The 26,138-nt window shown below is 37.3% G+C and overlaps 3 protein-coding genes across 5 annotated transcripts; all 3 read left to right on the top strand.

The window, feature by feature from the left end:
- Positions 1-3,932: 3,932 nt before the first annotated feature.
- On the top strand, positions 3,933-5,779 carry LOC124113898 (postacrosomal sheath WW domain-binding protein-like). 2 transcript variants are annotated; one of them, XM_046474376.2, is made up of 3 exons: positions 3,933-4,067; positions 4,726-5,066; positions 5,435-5,779. In XM_046474376.2, exons 2-3 carry the CDS (start codon positions 4,739-4,741, stop codon positions 5,563-5,565), a joined length of 459 nt encoding a protein of 152 aa, XP_046330332.2. In that variant the 5' UTR covers positions 3,933-4,067; positions 4,726-4,738; the 3' UTR covers positions 5,566-5,779. The 2 variants fall into 2 exon arrangements, with proteins under 2 accessions (XP_046330332.2, XP_046330331.2); XM_046474375.2 differs by having other exon boundaries at positions 4,726-5,072.
- A 4,807-nt stretch (positions 5,780-10,586) lies between these two features.
- On the top strand, positions 10,587-12,411 carry LOC124113900 (postacrosomal sheath WW domain-binding protein-like). Its single transcript, XM_046474377.2, has 3 exons — positions 10,587-10,703; positions 11,362-11,708; positions 12,067-12,411. Exons 2-3 carry the CDS (start codon positions 11,375-11,377, stop codon positions 12,195-12,197), a joined length of 465 nt encoding a protein of 154 aa, XP_046330333.2. The 5' UTR covers positions 10,587-10,703; positions 11,362-11,374; the 3' UTR covers positions 12,198-12,411.
- A 4,440-nt stretch (positions 12,412-16,851) lies between these two features.
- On the top strand, positions 16,852-18,617 carry LOC124113901 (postacrosomal sheath WW domain-binding protein-like). 2 transcript variants are annotated; one of them, XM_048393812.1, is made up of 3 exons: positions 16,852-16,908; positions 17,567-17,907; positions 18,273-18,617. In XM_048393812.1, the coding sequence occupies exons 2-3, from the start codon at positions 17,580-17,582 to the stop codon at positions 18,401-18,403; spliced, it is 459 nt and encodes a 152-aa protein (XP_048249769.1). In that variant the 5' UTR covers positions 16,852-16,908; positions 17,567-17,579; the 3' UTR covers positions 18,404-18,617. The 2 variants fall into 2 exon arrangements, with proteins under 2 accessions (XP_048249769.1, XP_046330334.1); XM_046474378.2 differs by having other exon boundaries at positions 17,567-17,913.
- Positions 18,618-26,138: the final 7,521 nt, after the last annotated feature.

The following is a 26,138-nucleotide window of genomic DNA, read 5'->3' as shown; positions in this document are numbered from 1 at the left end:
TCTACTGAGAGAATGGCCGTATAAAGGGAATCAGTCAATGTAATCAAAATGAAAATACACGAATGCTGATTGCACTTTTTGCAGTGTTATATGAAATATAGGTGTAGTTGTGGGGGGAGATGAATGGTTTGGGACAGCAAAATAAACTGACACTATAGAGCACATATATGTGGCGTCAAACTGCAAAATGGGCTTAAAAGTTGTAGCCGTTGAATGATCTACATTGAAAGAAACCCGTCTTGCTATACAGATTAAAATACACGATAATCATCAACCATCTTTATCTTGGAGAAGTCATATAGCTGCAATATTTCTGAGTGCGCTGTTACAAACAAACAAAATTGAATCAGTTGTGATGCTGACATGTCAAAGCACGGGACAGGTAAAATTGTTCCACCCGGTCCGATATATGGGATCAACTTTTGGCCTGCAGACTTGTCAATTTCTCTTTCGTACTGGATTCCAAAGCTCAAAAATATCTGTATACAGAGATATATATTACTGGATCTAGCAAATGTACTCACCGAATCCATGTCTCAAAGATTAACCATAGTTCTTAATACAACCAAGGAAGCATTGCCTTTATATTCACAGAAAGTATTTGTGACAAGTGGAATTAAGACACCGTTCATTCTCAAAAACTTAAAATATTTCCTTGAATGTGTTGAAATCTCGGAAAATTATTATTAATTACATTAATAATTTAAGCAAACTTAAGGGGAAATTTCATTTTTTCACCCATGGCGAATTTGTCACTAAATGTGATGACAATATGTATAGTTACAACTCTATTATCCAAGGTTTAGGGCAATTTGTGAGAAATGTCACCTGAAGTTAACTGATAAAACAATGTGTGAAATCCTGTTTTTCCTCAAAGATAAAAAATCTTTGGGAGCTTTAGAAATAGGATATGCAGGAATGATGTACATATATTCATCCCCATGGGCACTAATTATGCTCCCCTCTCAGCTGATTTGTTTCTTTATGCATATGAACTGCATTGTCAGAATCTTAACAAGGGCATTTGGTCAAGAGGTATAATCTAAGCTGCAGGTATATCGATGATCTGATATCGTTCAATAAAGATCAATAATGGCAGGATACTTTCACCTTTTCGCCATCCCCTGGCATCATCACTAATTAATAGTTTCTCATAAACACATGATTATTAAAGGGTCAAAACCGTAAAATAAGCTTTGCGTTCAGCAGATATGTCTTATGATTATGGTGAAGTTTTAGTCGCTTTAATTTAAAGTATTTACCCGCACTAGAAATTGTAGATTTATACACCTACGTATACCTCCAAGTTTTGCTCTAGTCTACTTATTTCGAAATAACGACAGTCATAATTCATATGTACAAACACTCTTCAAAAAAGAAGAAACGCACAGGTAGTATGTAGTTCATTGAAGCTGACTACGAGAACGAGATACTGTGCGTTTATTTTTTTTGAAGAGTGTATACACAAACACACACACACACACACACACATACACACACACACACACACACACACACACACACACACACACACACACACACACACACACACACACACACACACACACACACACACACACATGTACACAGATTCATTGACAATTCAAAACGTGTTGGCATTGCTACCTGATTTTCTTCCAACAATGTATTAGTCGTAAAAAATGCTTGTTTATGCGATTCGCTATCTAGAGTTGCGCCCTTTTGCACGCCAGAAACCTATGATTGTGGGTTCGAATCCCGGTTCGCCCCCATTATATTTCTAGGTTTGTCAGCACCATACCCGTGCTCGTGGGTTTCACCGAAGTGGTAAACGTCTGAGACCTGCATCACTTGGGGCTCTCCTCATACATGAAGCTGACACGCCGTCATATAACTGGAATACTGTTAAAAGCGGCGTTAAACCCAAATAACTCACTCACTCAACCAAAACAGTGTATCTGTAATGGTAATAAGTAACTGGTACATTAATACACTTCGTAACATTTCGACATTCATTTTTGTATGAGTTTTATGCAGAATGTACACGGACACCTTTCTGTTTTTGTGTATACATAATACAAATTTAGAAAAAAACACTAAACATACAGTTTGACTCTTGGTATGTATTTTCATTATGACCCAAGAAATAAGAATAATATCTGGATAGTGTATGATGCACATATTGAGTAAAGCTGATAACATTGAATGACCTAAATGGGTTGTCACTTAAACTATTCCCACTCCAATACAGTGTTACCCAACCCATTTCTGTTACCAATGGGTATAACCACTTTACGACCGCTTTCATTGCCAACTGTCCTGTTAATTGAAACTCAATGTGATAATGGGGATATGTGTGACCAGTCCCCTTTAGACAGGTAAGATTGGCAGTTAAGCAGAAAGGGAAATATTGTAGAGTAAAAACGAATTAAACATCTCCATTGCTAAGTTCTACAAGTTCTCATCTGATCTAATAGAACCATATACTAACTTATGTGTAACAATTTATCTGAGAAAGCACATTTTTAAATCTCTTAGAACTTAGGAGTTATCATTCATAAGAGTGGGGATAAACAAAATCCAAATAAGTATGGAGTCAAATAGCAGCTAAGTGTATTCAGTACTTTATATACGTCTGTGCTCAACAAGACTGGTGTTCTGGTCAAATGCATATGCTGTTGATAATATATTTATTTTGCAAGTAATTATCCAACGGCATTTGTCTAAGAAGAGGGTAAGGTTTATGCTGCATATGTTGATTTTTCAAAAGCCTCAAATCATTTGCAAGGATATTACATGCTTTGCAATCTATTTAAAACGCCTTGAAATTAGAAGATGAACAAACTGTGTTTTCAATGTTCAGCTTAGTTAACTGTAGATTTAACCGTGTTAAATTTAATTTGGAACCAAACGCGCAACGTGAGTTTTCAAATAGCACATTTAGCGCAGGAGAATGCGACCGATATCGAACTATAATTTTATCCATAGAAAACGTGTTTCAAAGTATCGCTGCAGTATTTTGCGAGTGCCTGAAAGTAGATATGTGAATAGGTGTTATAATATGATGTTTCATACATCAGAAAATGGGAAATGTGATTAATTGGGCTTCAAAAGTTAGCAAAAAAATTCTTTTTCTGCCTGATTTGACTATGTATGGGAACAACAATTTAAGCATAATACTTTTCACATATAATTAATTATCTTGTATATTTATTTCGTGTGAAGGTTATATACGGTTAATTGTAGGGTGATGGGCTCCTTCCGGGTATTGATACCAATAGTTATACCTTTTGTAAACAATCCGTTTGCTCGGAATTGTATGTTGAGGTTATAACAGTTTCCAAATTTAAAGTAGCTCAGGCTCGTTTTAAATGTAGTTCACACCAATTAAAAATAAAAACAAGAGGATCTAACTGCAGCCAAGACAACTGCGAGTACGTGAACTATATGTTGTTGTTACACTACCGAAGATAAGGTTCTCTTTGCTATGATTTGGAATGCATTAGGGCAACATATATTCGTTACAATTTACCCATCTTGTTGTATATAATAAGCGAATGTCTTCCTGTGATACACGTACAATTAGAAATCTTACAATTTACGTACATCAAACTATGTAAATTGTATTTAAAATAACATGAATTACTCTCTCTCTCTCTCTCTCCCTCTCTCTCTCTTTTTATCTCTCTCTGCTACATGAATTACTCTCTCTCTATCCCTCTCTCTCTCTTTATCTCTCTCTCTCTCTCCACAATTTGACATGTATTCACCCTATATGTGTAATGAGCTGATGAATTCCTCACATTTCTTGAATCAACGTCTGTAAGGAATGTCATAATTTACTGTCCATTGTTGCCGTCAATCAATGAGTCCTTGTCAATAAATACTATCACACAGCTAACATAGACTGGCCATCGTTGTATAATACGTTGACAACCCCGTCATAGTGCAGACACATTTACAATTCATGACCGTAAGTGGACCGGTGCATATAACCGTCTGTCTTAGTATATAAGGTAGACGTTTTGATGCAGACTTCACTTTCCGATTCACACTCTCCTGGTAAACCTATTCTGATCCGTAGAAAAGTAAGTATTTTTGTGTGCAGTTTAATGTCGTCATCGCATATATTAATTTCATTTCGTGTTCACATGAAGTACTTGCGTGGTATATGGAACCGGATCCTTCTCACGGATTATCCATGTGCACGAATATAATTATTTACATAATTCTACCCGCTCTGTTCATGACGGAATACATATTATTGCATTTTCTTAAACATCTTAATATGCAGTGATGGGAATGTTAGCATTATCATGTTATTCCAAGCCAATCCTAAAAGAACAATAATTCAGATCACTGGTTGCTTCATAATCTACTTTACATTCGATTCAAATTACAAGAAGATAAAAATAAATATTATAGCGATTGGGACGTTTCTGGGTGATTGTTATTTTATTCGGACAAAGGCGATATTTCAGCGTTTTGAGTTGTCAAAGTCAGTGTGTTTGTGAATATACAAACGTGTTTGATAACATGTAAATATGCGTTTAAAATTAAGGATGGAGTTGAATATAAAGTGGCCTTTGTTAATATAGTTTTAGTTCTCAGTGAAGAAAGCTAAAATTGTTTACAGTATGTCCTTTATTTGCATTACAATTTGTAAATCATCGTCAAAATAGAAATGACGTCATTAAGTATTTCACGGTTTCAATTAACACATGTACATTTTCTCTTACTTCCCAGATTCAAATAAACCATGAAGGTACTTGCTGTCATCATTGTCTGCCTTGTTGCCATAACAAGAACGCACGGTTTTGGAATTGGTTTCCCTCCTTTCGGTGGCATCGGCAATCCTCATTTCGGCCTAGGGTTTCCCCACTTCGGCCTTAGAATTCCCGGCTTTGGTCTTGGGATGCACCCCTTCGGTCTTGGGATTCCTCCTCTCGGATATGGAATTTCCCCTTACGGACTTGGTGTTTCCCCTTACGGACTTGGTGTTTCCCCTCTTGGTCTCGGCTCAGGGCTCCCCAACCAAGGATTAGTCCATCCAGGGTTACAGGGCGCTGGTGCCATTCAATCCAATGGTAATGGTAAGTGCATTATTACATTGTGATAGAACCGCTAACAGTAAATGAGAACACGGACAACCTTGCTGATGTGTTTCAAGGTTTATTATCAAGAAATACATCCCCTATTTATTTATTTATTTTCTATTCTACAGATTCTGGTTCTGGTACGATCTCGATCCCTTTATAAATTTACAGAAATGAACATACAGTAAATAAGAAACATGGCTTAATAGTCAGTTTATTTTATTTTATCTCGATGCTTACGCAATTGATACAAAAGAAACCAGCAGTAGATCAGAAACATGACTACAGTGTTGATGTGTTTGTACAAAATGCATTAGGTATCGTGTCAAAGTCAGTTTTTTGTATTTTGTCTCCTGCAGGTCCAGTGTATGTTGATCTCGACGCTAATGCTGCTGCTGCCCCCTCTGCTGCTGCTCCCACGACTTTTGCCGCAACTGATGTTGCTCCGGCAGGACCTGCTGTATATGACCCCACCTACATGATACTCTAAATGAACAGAAACAGTGTCTTAGTTCGGGATGAAACAAAATCAGGGCTATCCATTCTGGTTCAGCCAGTTTTGCATTGATAGTGTTGGTGTCAGATACTGTCAGTATTGCTTCAAGCAGTTGTGTCTTCAAAGTTGACATGTTTTGCATCCTAAACAAAGATGTTTGGGATGTTATCGCTTATATGTATAACTGTTAATAAATATCCTTACAGTATATTTATGTCTTGTATGTTCAATGATTTCCAATCCATACATGACCAGTACACTACACGGTAACACATGTCTATCATGATGATTTCACTCGGAGATATAGATATATATCGGACTTAACAACTGACTTGCCTTTGCATGTGTTTGTGACGGGTGCCACCAGTGGGGCAGGAAACGCTCACCTTTTCGCGAACACCTGGTATCATTACTATTTGATAGTGATTCATAAACATATCCTTATGATATAGTTTGCATCGTACTGTCGACTCCGCTTTATGCAGAGATTTCTATTGGGTATGGAAAGAGTTTTGTCACTTCATTTTTTCACTTTGGTGAAACCCACGAGCACGGAGGTGGTGCAGACAATTCAGAAAGAAAATTGGAGTAAGAGATCATGATTGAATATATAACATAATGTAATTATATTAAAGAAGTTGCTTAACTTTCATTTTAATCCCTGTGTTTATATTTATTCCTCTTGCATGTAATTTGATTCTTGTTCGCAAACTCTTTCTGTAAGACTTGTACGTTTGATTAGTTGATTCATTCACACTTTCATAAGTTTGATAAACGGAAACAAGAAAGCATGCCTTGTGATGTCGGTTTAGTCGTTGAATAAAAACTGCTAAGATGTATCATAAACTACATAAAAGTGTCATACAATAGGAAATGCTAGGTGTATTATATCGTCTGCTGACTGATCTACTGAGAGAATGGCCGTATAAAGGGAATCAGTCAATGTAATCAAAATGAAAATACACGAATGCTGATTGCACTTTTTGCAGTGTTATATGAAATATAGGTGTAGTTGTGGGGGGAGATGAATGGTTTGGGACAGCAAAATAAACTGACACTATAGAGCACATATATGTGGCGTCAAACTGCAAAATGGGCTTAAAAGTTGTAGCCGTTGAATGATCTACATTGAAAGAAACCCGTCTTGCTATACAGATTAAAATACACGATAATCATCAACCATCTTTATCTTGGAGAAGTCATATAGCTGCAATATTTCTGAGTGCGCTGTTACAAACAAACAAAATTGAATCAGTTGTGATGCTGACATGTCAAAGCACGGGACAGGTAAAATTGTTCCACCCGGTCCGATATATGGGATCAACTTTTGGCCTGCAGACTTGTCAATTTCTCTTTCGTACTGGATTCCAAAGCTCAAAAATATCTGTATACAGAGATATATATTACTGGATCCAGCAAATGTACTCACCGAATCCATGTCTCAAAGATTAACCATAGTTCTTAATACAACTAAGGAAGCATTGCCTTTATATTCACAGAAAGTATTTGTGACAAGTGGAATTAAGACACCGTTCATTCTCAAAAACTTAAAATATTTGCTTGAATGTGTTGAAATCTCGGAAAATTATTATTAATTACATTAATAATTTAAGCAAACTTAAGGGGAAATTTCATTTTTTCACCCATGGCGAATTTGTCACTAAATGTGATGACAATATGTATAGTTACAACTCTATTATCAAAGGTTCAGGGCAATTTGTGAGAAATGTCACCTGAAGTTAACTGATAAAACAATGTGTGAAATCCTGGTTTTCCTCAAAGATAAAAATCTTTGGGAGCTTTAGAAATAGGATATGCAGGAATGATGTACATATATTCATCCCCATGGGCACTAATTATGCTCCCCTCTCAGCTGATTTGTTTCTTTATGCATATGAACTGCATTGTCAGAATCTTAACAAGGGCAATTGGTCAAGTGGTATAATCTAAGCTGCAGGTATATCGATGATCTGATATCGTTCAATAAAGATCAATAATGGCAGGATACTTTCACCTTTTCGCCATCCCCTGGCATCATCACTAATTAATAGATTCTCATAAACACATGATTATTAAAGGGTCAAAACCGTAAAATAAGCTTTGCGTTCAGCAGATATGTCTTATGATTATGGTGAAGTTTTAGTCGCTTTAATTTTAAGTATTTACCCGCACTAGAAATTGTAGATTTATACACCTACGTATACCTCCATGTTTTGCACTAGTCTACTTATTTCGAAATAACGACAGTCGTAATTCATATGTACAAACACTCTTCAAAAAAGAAGAAACGCACAGGTAATATGTAGTTCATTGAAGCTGACTACGAGAATGAGATACTGAGTTCAGCGCAACCTTGTGCCCTTATGTGACATGACAATGAACAGTTTTCAATGCCTTTGTACAACGACAACATGTGACTATCGAGCTCCAAAATTTCATATTTGCATCTATGAGAATATTAAATTAAATATATCGACTTTATTAGGTACAATGCAAGTACTAAAAATCTACCTGTGCGTTTCTTTTTTTTGAAGAGTGTATACACAAACACACACACACACACACACACACATGTACACAGATTCATTGACAATTCAAAACGTGTTGGCATTGCTACCTGATTTTCTTCCAACAATGTATTAGTCGTAAAAAATGCTTGTTTTTGCGATTCGCTATCTAGAGTTGCGCCCTTTTGCACGCCAGAAACCTATGATTGTGGGTTCGAATCCCGGTTCGCCCCCATTATATTTTAGGTTTGTCAGCACCATACCCGTGCTCGTGGGTTTCACCGAAGTGGTAAACGTCTGAGACCTGCATCACTTGGGGCTTTCCTCATACATGAAGCTGACACGCCGTGATATAACTGGAATACTGTTAAAAGCGGCGTTAAACCCAAATAACTCACTCACTCAACCAAAACAGTGTATCTGTAACGGTAATAAGTAACTGGTACATTAATACACTTCGTAACATTTCGACATTCATTTTTGTATGAGTTTTATGCAGAATGTACACGGACACCTTTCTGTTTTTGTGTATACATAATACAAATTTAGAAAAAAACACTAAACATACAGTTTGACTCTTGGTATGTATTTTCATTATGACCCAAGAAATAAGAATAATATCTGGACAGTGTATGATGCACATATTGAGTAAAGCTGATAACATTGAATGACCTAAATGGGTTGTCACTTAAACTATTCCCACTCCAATACAGTGTTACCCAACCCATTTCTGTTACCAATGGGTATAACCACTTTACGACCGCTTTCATTGCCAACTGTCCTGTTAACTGAAACTCAATGTGATAATGGGGATATGTGTGACCAGTCCCCTTTAGACAGGTAAGATTGGCAGTTAAGCAGAAAGGGAAATATTGTAGAGTAAAAACGAATTAAACATCTCCATTGCTAAGTTCTACAAGTTCTCATCTGATCTAATAGTACCATATACTAACTTATGTGTAACAATTTATCTGAGAAAGCACATTTTTAAATCTCTTAGAACTCAGGAGTTATCATTCATAAGAGTGGGGATAAACAAAATCCAAATAATTATGGAGTCAAATAGCAGCTAAGTGTATTCAGTACATTATATACGTCTGTGCTCAACAAGACTGGTGTTCTGGTCAAATGCATATGCTGTTGATAATATATTTATTTTGCAAGTAATTACCCAACGGCATTTGTCTAAGAAGAGGGTAAGGTTTATGCTGCATATGTTGATTTTTCAAAAGCCTCAAATGATGGTGTGTTTTAAAGAATTATAGTGGGTTTTTTTTGCAAGGATATAACATGCTTTGCAATCTATTTAAAACGCCTTGAAATTAGAAGATGAACAAACTGTGTTTTCAATGTTCAGCTTAGTTAACTGTAGATTTAACCGTGTTAAATTTAATTTGGAACCAAACGCGCAACGTGAGTTTTCAAATAGCACATTTAGCGCAGGAGAATGCGACCGATATCGAACTATAATTTTATCCATAGAAAACGTGTTTCAAAGTATCGCTGCAGTATTTTGCGAGTGCCTGAAAGTAGATATGTGAATAGGTGTTATAATATGATGTTTCATACATCAGAAAATGGGAAATGTGATTAATTGGGCTTCAAAAGTTAGCAAAAAAATTCTTTTTCTGCCTGATTTGACTATGTATGGGAAAAACAATTTAAGCATAATACTTTTCACATATAATTAATTATCTTGTATATTTATTTCGTGTGAAGGTTATATACGGTAAATTATAGGGTGATGGGCTCCTTCCGGGTATTGAAACCAATAGTTATACCTTTTGTAAACAATCCGTTTGCTCGGAATTGTATGCTGAGGTTATAACAGTTTCCAAATTTAAAGTAGCTCAGGCTCGTTTTAAATGTAGTTCACACCAATTAAAAATAAAAACAAGAGGATCTAACTGCAGCCAAGACAACTGCGAGTACGTGAACTATGTTGTTGTTACACTACCGAAGATAAGGTTCTCTTTGCTATGATTTGGAATGCATTAGGGCAACATATATTCGTTAAAATTTACCCATCTTGTTGTATATAATAAGCGAATGTCTTCCTGTGATACACGTACAATTAGAAATCTTACAATTTACGTACATCAAACAATGTAAATTGTATTTCAAATAACATGAATTACTCTCTCTCTCTCTCTCTCTCTCTCTCTCTCTCTCTCTCTCTCTCTCTCTCTCTCTCTCTCCCTCTCTCTCTTTTTATCTCTCTCTGCTACATGAATTACTCTCTCTATCCCTCTCTCTCTCTTTATCTCTCTCTCTCTCTCTCCACAATTTGACATGTATTCACCCTATATGTGTAATGAGCTGATGAATTCCTCACATTTCTTGAATCAACCTCTGTAAGGAATGACATAATTTACTGTCCATTGTTGCCGTCAATCAATGAGTCCTTGTCAATAAATAACAACACTATCACACAGCTAACATAGACTGGCCATCGTTGTATAATACGTTGACAACCCGTCATAGTGCAAACACATTTACAATTTATGACCGTAAGTGGACCGGTGCATATAACCGTCTGTCTTAGTATATAAGGTAGACGTTTTGATGCAGACTTCACTTTCCGATTCGGACTCTCCTGGTAAACCTATTCTGATCCGTAGAAAAGTAAGTATTTTTGTGTGCAGTTTAATGTCGTCATCGCATATATTAATTTCATTTCGTGTTCACATGAAGTACTTGCGTGGTATATGGAACCGGATCCTTCTCACGGATTATCCATGTGCACGAATATAATTATTTACATAATTCTACCCGCTCTGTTCATGACGGAATACATATTATTGCATTTTCTTAAACATCTTAATATGCAGTGATGGGAATGTTAGCATTATCATGTTATTCCAAACCAATCCTAAAAGAACAATAATTCAGATCACTGGTTGCTTCATAATCTACTTTACATTCGATTCAAATTACAAGAAGATAAAAATAAATATTATAGCGATTGGGACGTTTCTGGGTGATTGTTATTTTATTCGGACAAAGGCGATATTTCAACGTTTTGAGTTGTCAAAGTCAGTGTGTTTGTGAATATACAAACGTGTTTGATAACATGTAAATATGCGTTTAAAATTTAGGATGGAGTTGAATATAAAGTGGCCTTTGTTAATATAGTTTTAGTTCTCAGTGAAGAAAGCTAAAATTGTTTACAGTATGTCCTTTATTTGCATTACAATTTGTAAATCATCGTCAAAATAGAAATGACGTCATTAAGTATTTCACGGTTTCAATTAACACATGTACATTTTCTCTTACTTCCCAGATTCAAATAAACCATGAAGGTACTTGCTGTCATCATTGTCTGCCTTGTTGCCATAACAAGAACGCACGGTTTTGGAATTGGTTTCCCTCCTTTCGGTGGCATCGGCAATCCTCATTTCGGCCTAGGGTTTCCCCACTTCGGCCTTAGAATTCCCGGCTTTGGTCTTGGGATGCACCCCTTCGGTCTTGGGATTCCTCCTCTCGGATATGGAATTTCCCCTTACGGACCTGGTGTTTCCCCTTACGGACTTGGTGTTTCCCCTCTTGGTCTCGGCTCAGGGCTCCCCAACCAAGGATTAGTCCATCCAGGGTTACAGGGCGCTGGTGCCATTCAATCCAGTGGTAATGGTAAGTGCATTATTACATTGTGATAGAACCGCTAACAGTAAATGAGAACACGGACAACCTTGCTGATGTGTTTCAAGGTTTATTATCAAGTAATACATCCCCTATTTATTTATTTTCTATTCTACAGATTCTGGTTCTGGTACGATCTCTATGCCTTTATAAATTTACAGAAATGAACATACAGTAAATAAGAAACATGGCTTAATAGTCAGTTCATTTTATTTTATCTCGATGCTTACGCAATTGATACAAAAGAAACCAGCAGTAGATCAGAAACATGACTACAGTGTTGATGTGTTTGTACAAAATGCATTAGGTATCGTGTCAAAGTCAGTTTTTTGTATTTTGTCTCCTGCAGGTCCAGTGTATGTTGATCTCGACGCTAATGCTGCTGCTGCCCCCTCTGCTGCTGCTCCCACGACTATTGCCGCAACTGCTGTTGCTCCGGCAGGACCTGCTGTATATGACCCCACCTACATGATACTCTAAATGAACAGAAACAGTGTCTTAGTTCGGGATGAAACAAAATCAGGGCTATCCATTCTGGTTCAGCCAGTTTTGCATTGATAGTGTTGGTGTCAGATACTGTCAGTATTGCTTCAAGCAGTTGTGTCTTCAAAGTTGACATGTTTTGCATCCTTAACAAAGATGTTTGGGATGTAATCGCTTATATGTATAACTGTTAATAAATATCCTTACAGTATATTTATGTGTTGTATGTTCAATGATTTCCAATCCATACATGACCAGTACACTACACGGTAACACACGTCTATCATGATGAGTTCACTCGGAGATATAGATAGATATCGGACTTAACAACTGACTTGCCTTTGCATGTGTTTGTGACGGGTGCCACCAGTGGGGCAGGAAACGCTCACCTTTTCGCGAACACCTGGTATCATTACTATTTGATAGTTATTCATAAACATATTCTCATGATATAGTTTGCATCGTACTGTCGACTCTGCTTTATGCAGAGATTTCTATTGGGTATGGAAAGAGTTTTGTCACTTCATTTTTTTCACTTTGGTGAAACCCACGAGCACGGAGGTTGTGCAGACAATTCAGAAAGAAAATTGGAGTAAGAGATCATGATTGAATATATAACATAATGTAATTATATTAAAGAACTTGCTTAACTTTCATTTTAATCCCAATGTTTATATTTATTCCTCTTGCATGTAATTTGATTCTTGTTCGCAAACTCTTTCTGTAAGACTTGTCATTTGATTAGTTCATTCATTCACGCTTTCATAAGTTTGATAAACGGAAACAAGAAAGCATGCCTTGTAATGTTGGTTTAGTTGTTGAATAAAAACTGCTAAGATGTATCATAAACTACATAAAAGTGTCATACAATAGGAAATGCTAGGTGTATTATATCGTCTGCTGACTGATCTACTGAGAGAATGGCCGTATAAAGGGAATCAGTCAATGTAATCAAAATGAAAATACACGAATGCTGATTGCACTTTTTGCAGTGTTATATGAAATATAGGTGTAGTTGTGGGGGGAGATGAATGGTTTGGGACAGCAAAATAAACTGACACTATAGAGCACATATATGTGGCGTCAAACTGCAAAATGGGCTTAAAAGTTGTAGCCGTTGAATGATCTACATTGAAAGAAACCCGTCTTGCTATACAGATTAAAATACACGATAATCATCAACCATCTTTATCTTGGAGAAGTCATATAGCTGCAATATTTCTGAGTGCGGTGTTACAAACAAACAAAATTGAATCAGTTGTGTTGCTGACATGTCAAAGCACGGGACAGGTAAAATTGTTCCACCCGGTCCGATATATGGGATCAACTTTTGGCCTGCAGACTTGTCAATTTCTCTTTCGTACTGGATTCCAAAGCTAAAAAAATCTGGATACAGAGATATATATTACTGGATCCAGCAAATGTACTCACCGGATCCATGTCTCAAAGATTAACCATAGTTCTTAATACAACTAAGGAAGCATTGCCTTTATATTCACAGAAAGTATTTGTGACAAGTGGAATTAAGACACCGTTCATTCTCAAAAAACTTAAAATATTTGCTTGAATGTGTTGAAATCTCGGAAAATTATTATTAATTACATTAATAATTTAAGCAAACTTAAGGGGAAATTTCATTTTTTCACCCATGGCGAATTTGTCACTAAATGTGATGACAATATGTATAGTTACAACTCTATTATCCAAGGTTTAGGGCAATTTGTGAGAAATGTCACCTGAAGTTAACTGATAAAACAATGTGTGAAATCCTGTTTTTCCTCAAAGATAAAAATCTTTGGGAGCTTTAGAAATAGGATATGCAGGAATGATGTACATATATTCATCCCCATGGGCACTAATTATGCTCCCCTCTCAGCTGATTTGTTTCTTTATGCATATGAACTGCATTGTCAGAATCTTAACAAGGGCATTTGGTCAAGTGGTATAATCTAAGCTGCAGGTATATCGATGATCTGATATCGTTCAATAAAGATCAATAATGGCAGGATACTTTCACCTTTTCGCCATCCCCTGGCATCATCACTAATTAATAGATTCTCATAAACACATGATTATTAAAGGGTCAAAACCGTAAAATAAGCTTTGCGTTCAGCAGATATGTCTTATGATTATGGTGAAGTTTTAGTCGCTTTAATTTTAAGTATTTACCCGCACTAGAAATTGTAGATTTAAACACCTACGTATACCTCCATGTTTTGCACTAGTCTACTTATTTCGAAATAACGACAGTCGTAATTCATATGTACAAACACTCTTCAAAAAAGAAGAAACGCACAGGTAATATGTAGTTCATTGAAGCTGACTACGAGAACGAGATACTGAGTTCAGCGCAACCTTGTGCCCTTATGTGACATGACAATGAACAGTTTTCAATGCCTTTGTACAACGACAACATGTGACTATCGAGCTCCAAAATTTCATATTTGCATCTATGAGAATATTAAATTAAATATATCGACTTTATTAGGTACAATGCAAGTACTAAAAATCTACCTGTGCTTTTCTTTTTTTTGAAGAGTGTATACACAAACACACACACACACACACACACATGTACACAGATTCACAGACAATTCAAAACGTGTTGGCATTGCTACCTGATTTTCTTCCAACAATGTATTAGTCGTAAAAAATGCTTGTTTTTGCGATTCGCTATCTAGAGTTGCGCCCTTTTGCACGCCAGAAACCTATGATTGTGGGTTCGAATCCCGGTTCGCCCCCATTATGTTTCTAGGTTTGTCAGCACCATACCCGTGCTCGTGGGTTTCACCGAAGTGGTAAACGTCTGAGACCTGCATCACTTGGGGCTTTCCTCATACATGAAGCTGACACGCCGTGATATAACTGGAATACTGTTAAAAGCGGCGTTAAACCCAAATAACTCACTCACTCAACCAAAACAGTGTATCTGTAACGGTAATAAGTAACTGGTACATTAATACACTTCGTAACATTTCGACATTCATTTTTGTATGAGTTTTATGCAGAATGTACACGGACACCTTTCTGTTTTTGTGTATACATAATACAAATTTAGAAAAAAACACTAAACATACAGTTTGACTCTTGGTATGTATTTTCATTATGACCCAAGAAATAAGAATAATATCTGGATAGTGTATGATGCACATATTGAGTAAAGCTGATAACATTGAATGACCTAAATGGGTTGTCACTTAAACTATTCCCACTCCAATACAGTGTTACCCAACCCATTTCTGTTACCAATGGGTATAACCACTTTACGACCGCTTTCATTGCCAACTGTCCTGTTAATTGAAACTCAATGTGATAATGGGGATATGTGTGACCAGTCCCCTTTAGACAGGTAAGATTGGCAGTTAAGCAGAAAGGGAAATATTGTAGAGTAAAAACGAATTAAACATCTCCATTGCTAAGTTCTACAAGTTCTCATCTGATCTAATAGTACCATATACTAACTTATGTGTAACAATTTATCTGAGAAAGCACATTTTTAAATCTCTTAGAACTTAGGAGTTATCATTCATAAGAGTGGGGATAAACAAAATCCAAATAATTATGGAGTCAAATAGCAGCTAAGTGTATTCAGTACTTTATATACGTCTGTGCTCAACAAGACTGGTGTTCTGGTCAAATGCATATGCTGTTGATAATATATTTATTTTGCAAGTAATTATCCAACGGCATTTGTCTAAGAAGAGGGTAAGGTTTATGCTGCATATGTTGATTTTTCAAAAGCCTCATATCATGGTGTGTTTTAAAGAATTATAGTGGTTTTTTTTGCAAGGATATAACATGCTTTGCAATCTATTTAAAACGCCTTGAAATTAGAAGATGAACAAACTGTGTTTTTAATGTTCAGCTTAGTTAACTGTAGATTTAACCGTGTTAAATTTAATTTGGAACCAAACGCGCAACGTGAGTTTTCAAATAGCACATTTAGCGCAGGAGAATGCGGCCGATATCGAACTATAATTTTATCCATAGAAAACGTGTTTCAAAGTATCGCTGCAGTATTTTGCGAGTGCCTGAAAGTAGATATGTGAATAGGTGTTATAATATGATGTTTCATACATCAGAAAATGGGAAATGTGATTAATTGGGCTTCAAAAGTTAGCAAAAAAATTCTTTTTCTGCCTGATTTGACTATGTATGGGAACAACAATTTAAGCATAATACTTTTCACATATAATTAATTATCTTGTATATTTATTTCGTGTGAAGGTTATATACGGTAAATTATAGGGTGATGGGCTCCTTCCGGGTATTGAAACCAATAGTTATACCTTTTGTAAACAATCTCTCTCTCTCTCTCTCTCTCTCTCTCTATCCCTCTCTCTCTTTATCTCTCTCTCTCTCTCCACAATTTGACATGTATTCACCCTATATGTGTAATGAGCTGATGAATTCCTCACATTTCTTGAATCAACGTCTGTAAGGAATGTCATAATTTACTGTCCATTGTTGCCGTCAATCAGTGAGTCCTTGTCAATAAATAACAACACTATCACACAGCTAACATAGACTGGCCATCGTTGTATAATACGTTGACAACCCGTCATAGTGCAGATACATTTACAATTTATGACCGTAAGTGGACCGGTGCATATAACCGTCTGTCTTAGTATATAAGGTAGACGTTTTGATGCAGACTTCACTTTCCGATTCGGACTCTCCTGGTAAACCCATTCTGATCCGTAGAAACGTAAGAATTTTTGTGTGCAGTTTAATGTCGTCATCGCATATATTAATTTCATTTCGTGTTCACATGAAGTACTTGCGTGGTATATGGAACCGGATCCTTCTCACGGATTATCCATGTGCACGAATATAATTATTTACATAATTCTACCCGCTCTGTTCATGACGGAATACATATTATTGCATTTTCTTAAACATCTTAATATGCAGTGATGGGAATGTTAGCATTATCATGTTATTCCAAACCAATCCTAAAAGAACAATAATTCAGATCACTGGTTGCTTCATAATCTACTTTACATTCGATTCAAATTACAAGAAGATAAAAATAAATATTATAGCGATTGGAACGTTTCTGGGTGATTGTTATTTTATTCGGACAAAGGCGATATTTCAACGTTTTGAGTTGTCAAATTCAGTGTGTTTGTGAACATACAAACGTGTTTGATAACATGTAAATATGCGTTTAAAATTTAGGATGGAGTTGAATATAAAGTGGCCTTTGTTAATATAGTTTTAGTTCTCAGTGAAGAAAGCTAAAATTGTTTACAGTATGTCCTTTATTTGCATTACAATTTGTAAATCATCGTCAAAATAGAAATGACGTCATTAAGTATTTCACGGTTTCAATTAACACATGTACATTTTCTCTTACTTCCCAGATTCAAATAAACCATGAAGGTACTTGCTGTCATCATTGTCTGCCTTGTTGCCATAACAAGAACGCACGGTTTTGGAATTGGTTTCCCTCCTTTCGGTGGCATCGGCAATCCTCATTTCGGCCTAGGGTTTCCCCACTTCGGCCTTAGAATTCCCGGCTTTGGTCTTGGGATGCACCCCTTCGGTCTTGGGATTCCTCCTCTCGGATATGGAATTTCCCCTTACGGACCTGGTGTTTCCCCTTACGGACTTGGTGTTTCCCCTCTTGGTCTCGGCTCAGGGCTCCCCAACCAAGGATTAGTCCATCCAGGGTTACAGGGCGCTGGTGCCATTCAATCCAATGGTAATGGTAAGTGCATTATTACATTGTGATAGAACCGCTAACAGTAAATGAGAACACGGACAACCTTGCTGATGTGTTTCAAGGTCTATTATCAAGTAATACATCCCCTATTTATTTATTTTCTATTCTACAGATTCTGGTTCTGGTACGATCTCGATGCCTTTATAAATTTACAGAAATGAACATACAGTAAATAAGAAACATGGCTTAATAGTCAGTTCATTTTATTTTATCTCGATGCTTACGCAATTGATACAAAAGAAACCAGCAGTAGATCAGAAACATGACTACAGTGTTGATGTGTTTGTACAAAATGCATTAGGTATCGTGTCAAAGTCAGTTTTTTTGTATTTTGTCTCCTGCAGGTCCTGTGTATGTTGATCTCGACGCTAATGCTGCTGCTGCCCCCTCTGCTGCTGCTCCCACGACTATTGCCGCAACTGCTGTTGCTCCGGCAGGACCTGCTGTATATGACCCCACCTACATGATACTCTAAATGAACAGAAACAGTGTCTTAGTTCGGGATGAAACAAAATCAGGGCTATCCATTTTGGTTCAGGGAGCTTTGCATTGATAGTGTTGGTGTCAGATACTGTCAGTATTGCTTCAAGCAGTTGTGTCTTCAAAGTTGACATGTTTTGCATCCTAAACAAAGATGTTTGGGATGTTATCGCTTATATGTATAACTGTTAATAAATATCCTTACAGTATCTTCATGTGTTGTATGTTCAATGATTTCCAATCCATACATGACTATCACACTGCACGTTAAAACGTGTTCATCATTTGTTGACTTTGCAAAGGATTTGACTCTGTACAACGAAATAAGTTGTGGTCACCTCTGTATTACCATTGTCTTGTCATTTCAACTACATCCTGATATAACGCAATAGTTTTTACTATTATTTGCGGACCATATTATGTTATGTTCAAGTACTATTGGTGGTTTACAGACACGAATTAACGAATTAGAGCAATACTAATGATGAATGGAAGTTAACTGTAAACAAAGGTAAAACGAAGATCTGACTTTTACCACTTTGCTGAAGCCCACGAGCACGGGACTGACAAATTCAGAAACATAATCGGGGTTACTCGGATGGAGTAACTGGTCATGATTAAAATAATTAGAATAAGTAATGTTAATTAAAGTACCGATGTAGCTTTCATTTCAATCCCTATGGGTAAAGGTTGTCCTTTTGAATGGAATTTGATTGGTTAATTCCCAAACTCTGACCTTCCTGTAACGACTTTCATTTAATATATTCATTCATTCACGCTTTTGAAAGTTTGATAACAAACGTAAACAAGAACGGATACCTTGTAATGTTGGTTTAGTCGTTGAATAAAAACTGCATGCACGTTTCGTACAATATGAAATGTTAGGTAAATAAAATCGCCTGCTTTCTCCTGGAAAGAAATGACCAAAGGGAATCAGTGGATGTATTCAAATGAAGATACACGAATATTGACCAACTTACTTTATGTAGTTTTATATGGATCATATCAGCAGCTGTGAGATGAGACTGAACTATGAATGGTTTGGGATAGCAAAATGATCTAACTGTATAGAGCACATTCATTTTGCGTCAAACTGAAAAAGAACTTATGCGATAATCATCCACGATCTTTTTTACGAAGTTGGCTGTTAAAGCACGGGGCAGGTTACAATGTTGCGACTCGGGCCGATATATAGGATCAACATTTAGCCTGAATACTTGCCCGCTCATATTTTGGACTGGATTCCAAAGCTCCATAAAATGGATCCAGCAAATGTACTCACCAAATCCATGATTTATAGATTAACCAAAATCATTAATGCAACTAAGGCAGGATTGTCTTTATATTCACAGGAGGTATTTGAGATATGTGGAATTAATACCATGTGGATTCCAAAAAAACCTCAAAGTATTTGCTTAAATTAGTTGCACACACACACACGTGTGCAATAATCTTGGACGTGACGTTAACCCCCATTTCACTTCACTTCATAACAATGAGTGACCCAAATAAGTATTTCACGTTTGCCAATACTACATGTACCTGTTGCCATAACAACGACACATGGTTTTGGAATTGGTTTCCCTCCCTTCGGAGGGATTCACCCATTCGGCGCAGGCATCCCACCATTCGGTTTTGGAATACCCCCATTCGGTTTTGGAATTCCCCCCTTCGCTCTTGGAATCCGCCCTTTTGGTCTTGGAATCCCCTCTCACGGACTTGGAATTCCCACTATGGGCCTGGGTGTTTCCCCTCTTGGTCTCGGGTCAGGACTCCTCAACCAAGGATTGGTCCAGCCAGGATCACAGGGCGCCGGTGCCATTCATTCACAGGGTTACGGTCAGTAAAGTTTTACCATGTGGTAGGAAAACATGCCTTAATTGAGAAACATTGATCCTATGCTGAAATAAGTGTACACATTTTCAAATAACTCTCCAATTGTGATTATGGGTTAGTAATCATTTTATCCATTACAGGTCCTGGTTATATTGGTGAACTCGATGCGTATGCTGCCTCCTCTGCTGCTGCTGCTCCCACGACTATTGCCGCTACTGCAGTTGCTCCAGAAGGACCTGCTGCTTATGATCCCGCCTACATGGCAGTCTAAGCGGGTGCAATAATGGCCATATCATCGATGGCGATGGTTCCATATAGGAAGCCATAGCTTAACATTACAAGTTAGAATTATCATGGTACTGGGTTTTGTAATGTACAATGATGATTACTGACACACAAGACTCTCACCGTGTCCCACATGCGACACGATTACGCATGTACCAACTGATGCGTATTGTTGATAATAAACATCCTGTTGTATCATCATGTGTCATGTTATACATTCACTTACTCATGCGGTCACTCTCTAGTTTGTAATAGGCCGGCGTGATGTGTCTTCAGATTTGTTGACTTTGGCCTACAACACTGATAGTAATCGTCAATGCCCATGTATTTTTCCGCAGGGCAAGTCACTTCCAAAATTTATGTAGGAATGTCACTCTACGGTGAGCCATGGTGTGATGTATTCACTTGAAATGTTTTAGCCGTTCATTTCACAAACAAGCCCAGTTTAAGATCAGGAAATTAAAGGTATCTGTACAGTTGCTTGACTTTTCTGGCAAATCGTCATCTCTTACAGGGGTATCAGGGGTACACAAAGTACGTGATCTGGACAACCACTTGTCGGACTTTCAGTTTTGTGGAAGCCTCGATGGCTTAGTGGGTTAGATCGCTGACCTTGTGCGCTGACGATGAGGTGCCTCATTCTGACAACTCTGTTTCGAATGGGCTCAAACAAACAAAGTACTAGAATCTGTACTTTACTCACAAACTGTTATCCAAAAGGTTACACTTGTTACATTTGACCACGTTCTAAATGGCATAGTGTATTCATAAATGTGCGTTGATTATTTGTATCATTTATTGGTTTGGAGTAAGTGATTCATATACATTTGTACTATCAAGGACATTCACACGCACCGTTTGACAGTTGTCAACATATTATACAACGTATGGCTGGTATAGATTCAGTGCGTGGTGACGGTGTTATTTATTGGTCAGGGTTCATTGATCGACAATGGACAGTGAAATGGATCACTCATATATGACGTTTTGATTCTGGCAATTTCACACAACACGACGCATCCAACATCTTGAGATTGTACTGAGAAGACTAACAAGAATACACCATATGTGGATGTGTCCAGACAACAACGAATCGGAAATTAGACTCTTCGTTTTGAATGGATATCCAACATATGAAGACAAATCCCTCAAGTACATATGTAGTTGTCTCAAAGTACCGATGTACACAGTGGAAATATAAACAACCAACCAAAGGCCACAGATATGACATACTAAAGCTCACTAAATAAATATATTAATAAACAAATAAAAATAGTTTTACCAGCTTAAAAGCTGTTAACAGCTTGTTTGCTGAGTACATGTATATTGGTAGACATTCATAAAATAAAAACAGTATGAGAGCAACATATATAATTACTTCACTGTCCTCAAAAGTGTTAAATTGATACGTAAACATGCATGTAAAATTCCATTTTGTATGTATAAATCTGATTAGTAGATAGTTAACTTAAGTTTCTGCTAATATTATTTGTGTCTATGGTTTCGTTTATCAGTGTTTTTTGGCAATGCAATGCAGTTATCGGAATTTAATTGTCAAAATATGCCACATGGAAGTCTCTTTTTATATACTGAAAGTTAATTAACTACATGCTTATTACGGGTCGCTTATATTCATTGTTTGACTCTTAACCCTGACTTGACTGTAAAACATGAAGACATGTCCATTCCTCTTTAGTTCTGGATTCCAAAGCTCCATCAAAATCCGTACAAAGAGTAAATTATTCTTGGGTCCAGCAAATGTACCAATACATCCCAGACTCAACGATTAACAATAATCCTTAATATCATTTCTTTATATTCACAGAAAGTATTTGACACAAGTGAAACTCATACTATGTGGATTCTCAAAGGATTTGCTTGACTTTTTACAATGTCAGAAAAGAACCAGGCTCAATTGTGTCAAACCTCTTTGTGCACCACTTTCCCACATGACAAAATTTAGTTGAAAACTTCATATCTTTGATAGATAGATACAGTTTCATATCCGTCTTCAGAGGTTCAGGTCAATTTGGTACTAATGAAATCAATCTGAGGTTTACTGAGAAAACGATATGTGAAATACTGGACATCCTCATTGATAACATCTATGTACAATGTGAGGGTAAGACATTTAGGCAGGGGCGGTCGGGTAGCCAAGTGGTTAAACCCTTCGCTCGTCACGCCGAAGACCCGGGTTCGAATCCCGACATGGGTACAATGTGTGATGCCTATTTCTGGTGTCCTCCGCCGTGATATTGCTGGAACTCACCACTCACTCACATTTAGGCAAGAAGAAGGCATCCCATGAGTACCAACTGTACTCCCCTTCTTGCTGATCTGTTTCGTTATGCATTTGAATCGGAATTTCCGATTTCCGATGCACTTCCCTACTTTGACTTGTACCATATGTTCCGGTGTTTATTCAGATGACTTGCCTTTGCATGTGTTTGTGACAGGTGCAATCGGTGGGGCAGGATACCCTCACATTTTCGCGATATTTGATAGTGATTCATAAACACATGCTCATGATATAATCGGAAACGGATAATCGCTTTTGCTTTTGGCAGAAGTTTCTAATTAATATGGACATTTTTTTTTGTCGCTTTTATTACGGTAAATGTGAACTAATGTTACACCATAACCTTCTTAGGCTAGTATATATGTTAGTTAATTGTAACCTCGTTAAAACACCATATCACTAGCGGAACATCATCAATTGAACATTTAGACACTCTGCTCACACGTGGATACACGTATGTATATGGAAAATAATACGTGTAATATTGTGTTAGATAATTATATGGATACTTGTTTGTTTGTTTGTTTTTTAACGCCGCACTCAGCAACATACCAGCAATATGACGGCGGTCTGTAAATAATCGAGTCTGGACCAGACAATCCAGTGACTGACATCATGAGCATCGATCCACACAATTGGGATATGATGACATGCATCAACCAAGTCAGTGAGTCTGACACCCCGATCCCGTCGGTCGAATCTTACGGCAAGCATAGTCACCTTTTACGGCAAGCATGGGTTGCTGAAGACCTATTCTACCCCGGATCTTCACGGGTCACATGGATACTTGTTTTCCCATGTACGTTTAACATGTTAAAGAAGTTAATACTAATTTTAATAATTAGTTCGAGGTCACGTTACGTTGTATCGCGGTATCACGATATCACGTTTGTACATGGACATGATTATGTTTGTTTGTGTCGTGTCCAGCGCCACACCCAGCAATACTCTAGCTTCATTTAGGTGGTCTGTAGAATTGGACCACACATCTGGTGTTTGATATTATTGTGACCAAACATCTACGCTGTCGGGATACGATCCGCGAGTTTCAAAGTAGACAACATTTATGGACAGCAACTGCTTTATTTTACTGTAAAATTCTAAGAAATACCTATCAAACAAGACATTGTGGGTTACGTGTGTCAACAGTAAGGTTTACTGAAGTGCCATGAGTGGGCTTCAACTACGAGACCGAAAGCTTCAAACATTTTTCCCACTTTGACACCGCTTGAACCACATTGCCAAACCAACGTCCGGATGTCACAAGGTTGATCCGAATACATATAAAAACAGACATCAAGAATTGTTATCGCGACTATCCCTGTTATATCACAAATGAATGCACAATGTTTTACAATCGCAAGGGGCGGAAGCGCAATAGTATTCAGTGAGACGACATAGCCTGCTTTATTTGTGCAAGTTTTAATACCTTTTTACAATTTTTATGTTCTACCATAACATCACAATGTATAAATTTGCAAGTGAATGCAATGTCACGGAAAAGCTAGCCGAACAGACGAGCGGACGACGCACTAAGGGACGCAACTCTAATTTCTGATCACCCGATCGCCCACTGAAAATGCACTGACAGGCCATATCATCCCTGCAGGGGGTGAAATACGGGTCTGTTTTTTTCACCCTCTTTTCGTCTCTATGTTTGCGCTATCGTACAGAGGAAATGCTTCATATCATTGATAGGCATATGTTAAATTGGATTATAAACTTCAATCAACATAAACCTTCACTTTAAAAGTTTTATTTCGACCAAAATGTATGCATTCGAAGTAGGAATCCCCATTCTAGGTGCCATTGTATAAAATCCACAGAAAATATTGTCATTTTGAGATCCAAAATGACCGCCCAAATCATCTGAAGATGTTGTAACTAAACTTTCATAATGAAGTTACTAAAGCGAAGCTTTCGTTTATTAAAAATGTAATCTATATCATGTTCCTAGACCAATATGGAATTGTTTCCTTGAAATCCAGTTGACAATGAAGGAACAACTGTTATTGTATTTGCATGTTTTTGTGGCGGGTGGGGCAGATATGCTAGCAATTCTGCAAACACCTGGTGTCATCGCTATCAATTCATAAACAGATGCTTATTATATAGTCGGAATCGTACAATGGTCTCTCCAATCAGCAAAGATTTGTCATGATTATAAGAGAAAGGTTTTGTCGTGGAACAATTTGACCAAAAAAAGACGAATGTAGGCAAACCACAAAAATATGTAGTGTTCTGCCACAGCGTCATTTAGATGAAGAATTATCAAATTATGGCATATTCACTGACATGAAGACTAATGCCTAATCCGTTTTTCGTTGCAAAAATCTTTTATGTGTTCAGTTTATGGTTATGCTCTGGCGTTGATAATTACAACAATATGCTTTATTTGCATAAAAAGCAGGCATAGAAAGTGCGTAGCACAGCTATTTCGTAAGCCAGCATGAAGCGGCCAACCCCAAAAATAGAAAGCAAGCCTTGCAATGTTGAGTTCTACACCACATATCACTATTATGACGTCATACCACTGATTGTGATGGAATAAATATGACGTCATAATCGGCGAAATAAAAACGTCAAGCCGTCTGATGTCCTCAAAACTTGAATATACTCACTGACTATTTCTATCGTGTATTCTCGCCACAAATGTAATGCCACGCATTCTTTGAACATTGCAGTTACCTCTTTAGTGAAATGCACTGGCATGGGTGTCGTAATGACAGATAACAATCGGGGCGAATCTTGAAACCATAGTTCAGGAATTCTGTAATGTAATCCATCACACGTCGGTATTGTTACATTTGGAACAATGAAATAAGCTGGTGATAACGTTATATCCGCATTATAATAATGGCGTGTCACGGGACAGAACAGCAATTTTCTAGTTCCGTTCAACTTAATACGACCTTCTTGTAGGTGATTGCCATCAGGAGCATCGATCTACGCAATTGGGATACGATGACATGACCATCCGATCCCGTTAGTGGCCTCTTGCGACAAGCATCGTCACTTTTTACGGAAAGCATGGATTGCTGAAGACCTATTTGAAGCCGGATCTTCACGGGTAAATAGATTAGTACATAGGTCGCTATCATTTCAAATTAATGTTTTTTCCATAGCTAAAGATAAGACTGAGGTTTCCCAGTTGTTTAACGACTTCACGTATACTGACTTCTGTTCTCACGACGACATGTACACGCCTTCTGTTGTATAACGACTGCTTTAACTTCTGTTAGAACGACTATATTAACTTCTGCTATACATATTATGTGTGTGTGTGCGTGCGTGCGTGCGTGCGCGTGTG

Source organism: Haliotis rufescens, unplaced genomic scaffold, assembly GCF_023055435.1.
Source record: "Haliotis rufescens isolate VD_foot unplaced genomic scaffold, xgHalRufe1.0.p SCAF_12, whole genome shotgun sequence".
Taxonomy (NCBI): domain Eukaryota; kingdom Metazoa; phylum Mollusca; class Gastropoda; order Lepetellida; family Haliotidae; genus Haliotis; species Haliotis rufescens.
The sequence above is the reverse complement of the archived record's forward strand: the minus strand, read 5'-3'. Positions and strand labels throughout refer to the sequence as shown.